At 54.9% G+C, this 4,673-nt stretch overlaps 1 protein-coding gene across 1 annotated transcript in view; it reads right to left on the bottom strand.

Moving 5' to 3' along the window:
• LOC115390725 (mastermind-like protein 3) overlaps nt 1-4,401 on the bottom strand; it is a 50,884-nt gene extending 46,483 nt beyond the window's left edge. Inside the window, exon 1 of the mRNA XM_030094706.1 lies at nt 3,301-4,401. Coding sequence (XP_029950566.1) covers nt 3,301-3,696 — 396 coding nt within the window. The 5' untranslated portion in view covers nt 3,697-4,401. The remainder of the gene's footprint in view (nt 1-3,300) is intronic.
• Nucleotides 4,402-4,673: the final 272 nt, after the last annotated feature.

Genomic DNA, 4,673 nt, shown 5'->3' with positions numbered 1-4,673 from the left:
ATCAGCTCCTCCAGCTGACAGTCTTCCACTAATCTGGATGTTCACTGAAGTTAAATGAACTAGTGGGAGGAAGATGCTCTATAATCTGATGTTAGAGGAAGATGCTCTATAGCTTCAGCTGTGACGGGTTAATGCTCCTCATGACTGGAGGTATGGAAAATGAAAAGTTAGACAGCAGAACCAGCCGTTTCCACTCCAGATGTGAGTCCTGAACGGCGTTACACAAATCTGTAAATTCACGCGTCCGCTCTGATTCTGGACTATCGCGTCCACAGACTCCCTGTCTGCCTTGTCTGTGAAGATCTTCATGGACAGTTTGGACAGTTTATAACCCAGGAGCCGTACCTGCTGACTGCACACATACGAGCGCCGACGCAGACGCCGGATAATCTGCTGGACCCCGGGACAGCAGCGCACAGTCATTTTCACTATAAATTAGCCCGGCGATTATTTTATCAGGACGCAATGTCTTTATGGGCCTTTGGGTAAAGATTAAAGCCATAGAGGCTCCAGAAGAGTTCCTTTACTGCCACATATGATCCCAAACAAGCAGTTGAAGCAGAGAAACTCCATTAACAAGAAGCTATTCAACACAAAACATGAAACTACTCCACAGATCTACAGTTTTCAGGTCAGATGTTGACACTAGTTTTACAGTTTGTCATATCAATGTAACTCCCAGGTCAGGTAAGATGTCAAGAACATTTAAAAACAACCAGCAAGAAGAGGATTAGAGCTTCATGCTCATATACAGGTCACTACGGTGGCTCCCAGGAGTTCTTCAGTACGACCGTCCATCATAGAGGACAGTCTCTTTACCATCAAAAACACTCAGATTAACTGAAGACCTGACAATTATGGGAAAAAGGAGCAGAAAAACTCATTGACTGACCGTCATAAGAAGGTGAATCTAGGCTTCTTCTTCATAACAGGACAGAAAGGGGGTTTGCATGTTTGCAGGTCGGGTGTGACTGATGTACCTGGAGGGTGAAACCAATGAAACCAGTGTACTGGTGGAATCAGACTAAAGCCCCACCTGCACCGTGTTTCAAGTGAAACGCATCGTTTTGACCAATTCAGCACAAAAACAAAAGACAAAAATTGGATTTATCGAAAATAAAAAAGTTATTTGTGTTCATGATGCACCGGTCTGACCCAGTCAAGGTCAAACTGGGTGGTTTGACTCTGCTGAACCTCAAAAAGTGAGTCTCGTTCATACTTTTCTACACCGTTTGATTTCTTCCCTGACTTGGTTTTCCCCTTAAGTCATTGCTTAATGTCTCATGATATGTAAATAGCCCCTCTCAAGTAATCCACACTGTCCATTTTGAAGCGTCGGTGCCTGAAACAGACATTTCAGGTTCAAAACCACACAAACTTGTTGCAGGTACACAGAAATAAGTCAAGGTCAAGAAGCCAGAACTGCTGGATTTTGACATTTGAACCAGTGTGAAGACCTTGACTCAGGCTGTGAACGTGTGTTTAGAAGAAACTTTACATCCAAAACACATTAATGATCAGCTTTGCCAGGAGAAATACTTCATATCCAATGAAAAAGTTTTGAGGCTGTAGAAGAGCTTTTCACTGTCCTGACGTTCGTGCAACACGCTGGCGGAAAGCAGGCGGCGTCCTGCGAACCTGAGGCTCACCGCCGTGATCAGTGATCACACTCACTCTTCTTCTACCTGAGAAGCCAAAAAGCAACGGTGGGAAAGACAGCAAGCGCTCCCAACTTCCCTTTCTTCTCCTCCTCCTCCTCTCTCACTAATAGTCAGCTTATAAACACAAACACACACTTTCCATAATTACAGGCTTGTGCCCCTGTGTGACGTGGGTGTGTCTGAGAAACATGCAGCCCGGAGCGGAGGGAACACGGCAGTGAGAGAGTTCCACTCTGGAGGACCTGCGAACTCCCATTACTGAACACATTCCATCCATCTTTCTGGCACAGCGCGAGCGTTCCCCTCCCTGCTCAGCCCGGCTTCCACATCCAGCTGAACCGCCACACGAGCCAGCCGGAGGCGAACCCGCGCCGGGAGAGCTAGCGGAGCCCGATCCTGCGGATCCGTCGCCTCACCGGCACGGCCGGCTTTCCTAGAACGCAGCTGCATGCGGCCACCTGGCTGCGGGGACGCAGGACGGGCGGCAGGCTGCTGGCAGTGTGGCGGAGAAAGGAGGCTGCCGGCGCGCAGCTCTGCGCGTGTGCTTCAGCTGCGCTCGCCAATCGGCGAGCCGGGGCTGCTGAAGGAGCGGAGAGGGGATGCCACTGTGTCTTTAAGCTCTAATCCCTCCATCCTCGCAGCGTTTGCTGCCGGCCATCTAATGGGCGGTTCGGTTTAATGTCCACAGGGGCCGCTGGGAGCTCCTCCACTGTGAAAACCACCGCCGCTCTCCGCAGCCCCAGACGGCCGGGCTTGTGAGGCTCTTAAATAACCACTGAAATTAAAAGACGCTCTGATTTAGCATTTCAAAAGGGGAGGAACTGAGCTGGTTGCTGCAACAAAAGGGGTAACAATGTTGACATTCCCGACATGGATCCTTTGGTCTTTTCTAAAGGAAACCGGAGCCCTGGCCACAGGAGACGTGCCGGTGCAACCAGGGGGGGACGCCGCACACTTTGACAATGTCTGTCTCTGTCTCCCTGCCGCACGCATGTCCAACATCTCCACAGATCTGACCCGCTCCTCACGGAGATGCTCCTGGAACTCAGCAGCCCCTCCATATGTTACCACTGCCCCCTACCAACAGGAAATCACTGTAGCACACTTACAGTAGACGCATTTCCACACTCAACACGCAGAGATTCCTCTGAGAGACGCTCCACATGTTCGTTGTGAATGAATCTGCCTTGCAGAGGGATAAATGAGCACAAAGAGGGTGATGTCTCGGGCTTTCGAGCAGCGACCAGGTGTCTGCAGCAGCATGGGGACTGGCTGCTGCTTTCACCGTCTTATAGGAAGCAGTGTTGCAATGCCTGCTGGACGTCTTGCAGAACAACCTCCGCTCAAACAAACACAAAGAACAGGAAAAGGAGAAGTTCTCTGCCATGCAAACATATCAAGCAGCCTTGACAAAGTTGAGAAATGAAGTTTGCAACGAGCAGAGCTCTCCAGCAAACTTTGAGCGGACGAGGCGGCGGCTGTCAGGGGGGCCGCTGCAGACCTCCACCGGGGCTCCGGGGCTCTGCGTGCGGATGTCAACAAAAGCACAAGTTTCCAATGTGTCTAAAAGTGCGCTCTCAACAAGTTGTGCATGCGGAGCGCCGCTCCCCGAGAGGCGGACCGGAGCGGGTGTGCTTACCGCGATCAGCGTGTTGGTCCTCTGCTCGGCGGAGGACGCAGAGTCCGGCTCGGGCTGCTTGCTCTGCGGCTGCTTGCTGCCTCCTCCGCCGCCGCCGCCGCCGCCTCCTCCGGCGGACTTCTTGGCTCTCTGCTCCAGGCTGCGCTGGTACAGGCTGACCGTCTCCCGCCGCTCCAGCTCCAGCTGCTCGGCGTGCGCCTGCTGGTAGCGGCTCTCGCAGGTGACGTGGTGCCGCCGGCAGCCCTCGATGCGCTGCCGCAGCCGCTCCACCACCGTGCTGTGCTTAGGGATGCCCACCGGGCCGCCGGGCACCACGCTGCCGCCGGCCGGGTTCATGCTGTTGTTGATGCAGATACTGCCGTTGGGTCCGGCAGCGGGGGAGGCGAAGTCCCCCATCGCTGCGCCGAGGGGCGGCTATTGTGGAGGAACTTTCCTCCTCCACCTTCCTCCGGACACCTCCACCTCCGAGAAGCGGTGTCCTCTCCCCGGAGGGGGGGACGGCGGGAGGTTCGGCCGCTCGAAGCGCTGCTGCAACAACCGGGGGGTTTAAAGGGCTGCGAGCCGGGCGGTCATACCCCGACTGACCGCGTCTCCTCCGGCTGTTCAGGGGGAAGACCCCGACGGTACCGCCGCCGCCGCCGCCGCGCCGCCTCGCTACTCCTCCTCCGGAGGAACACCACAGCGGGGCTGGTGTGAGCAGCCGCCCGGCGGTCATACACCCTCAGCCCGTCCCGCACTGGAGCCGCGGCCGCGCTCCGCGCTCCGGATCACCGCCTCGTCCTCCGAGAAAAAGTTTTGCAGCCTAAACCGAGCGGGCTCCGGAGTTCCCCGCTGAACTTGCATCTCATATGGTTTTGGTTTGAAAGATGTTGTTGAGTTTGCGGAGGGGAGGAAGACGCTCCTCGGTCCTCGGTAGTCCGCCGGAGCGAGGCAGAGCCGAGCGGCCCAGACGGCGCTGAACGCGGATATGGAAGCAGCGACGGAAGTGTGTAGTCAGCGGCTGCCGCCTGCCACCATCACAACAATCAGGTCCGCTGCTCCACCATGCCAGCGGAGTGATATCAGGACAGGAGCCGAGTACGAACCAGCTCCGGGCTGAGAGCGGCACGCGGGCGGGAGGCCGCAAAACCCGGACCGGAGTCCCGGCCAGGAGCGGGGAGGACCGGGGGAGGACCGGGGGGACTGCCTCCGACCTGCCTCTGACTCTGGAGCCATGTCAACACACACTAACCCGGAAAAAATACCGAAAAGATTCAGAAAACATATGAGAAAAGGCTGAAAAAACTTTAGGTAAACACAGGATAGGAAGAGAATGGGAAAGTAGAGGAAGATCTTTGCAAAAAACACGAGAAAAATACTGCGCGAAAATATTG

This window comes from Salarias fasciatus, chromosome 6, assembly GCF_902148845.1.
Source record: "Salarias fasciatus chromosome 6, fSalaFa1.1, whole genome shotgun sequence".
Lineage (NCBI taxonomy): Eukaryota > Metazoa > Chordata > Actinopteri > Blenniiformes > Blenniidae > Salarias > Salarias fasciatus.
The sequence above is the reverse complement of the archived record's forward strand: the minus strand, read 5'-3'. Positions and strand labels throughout refer to the sequence as shown.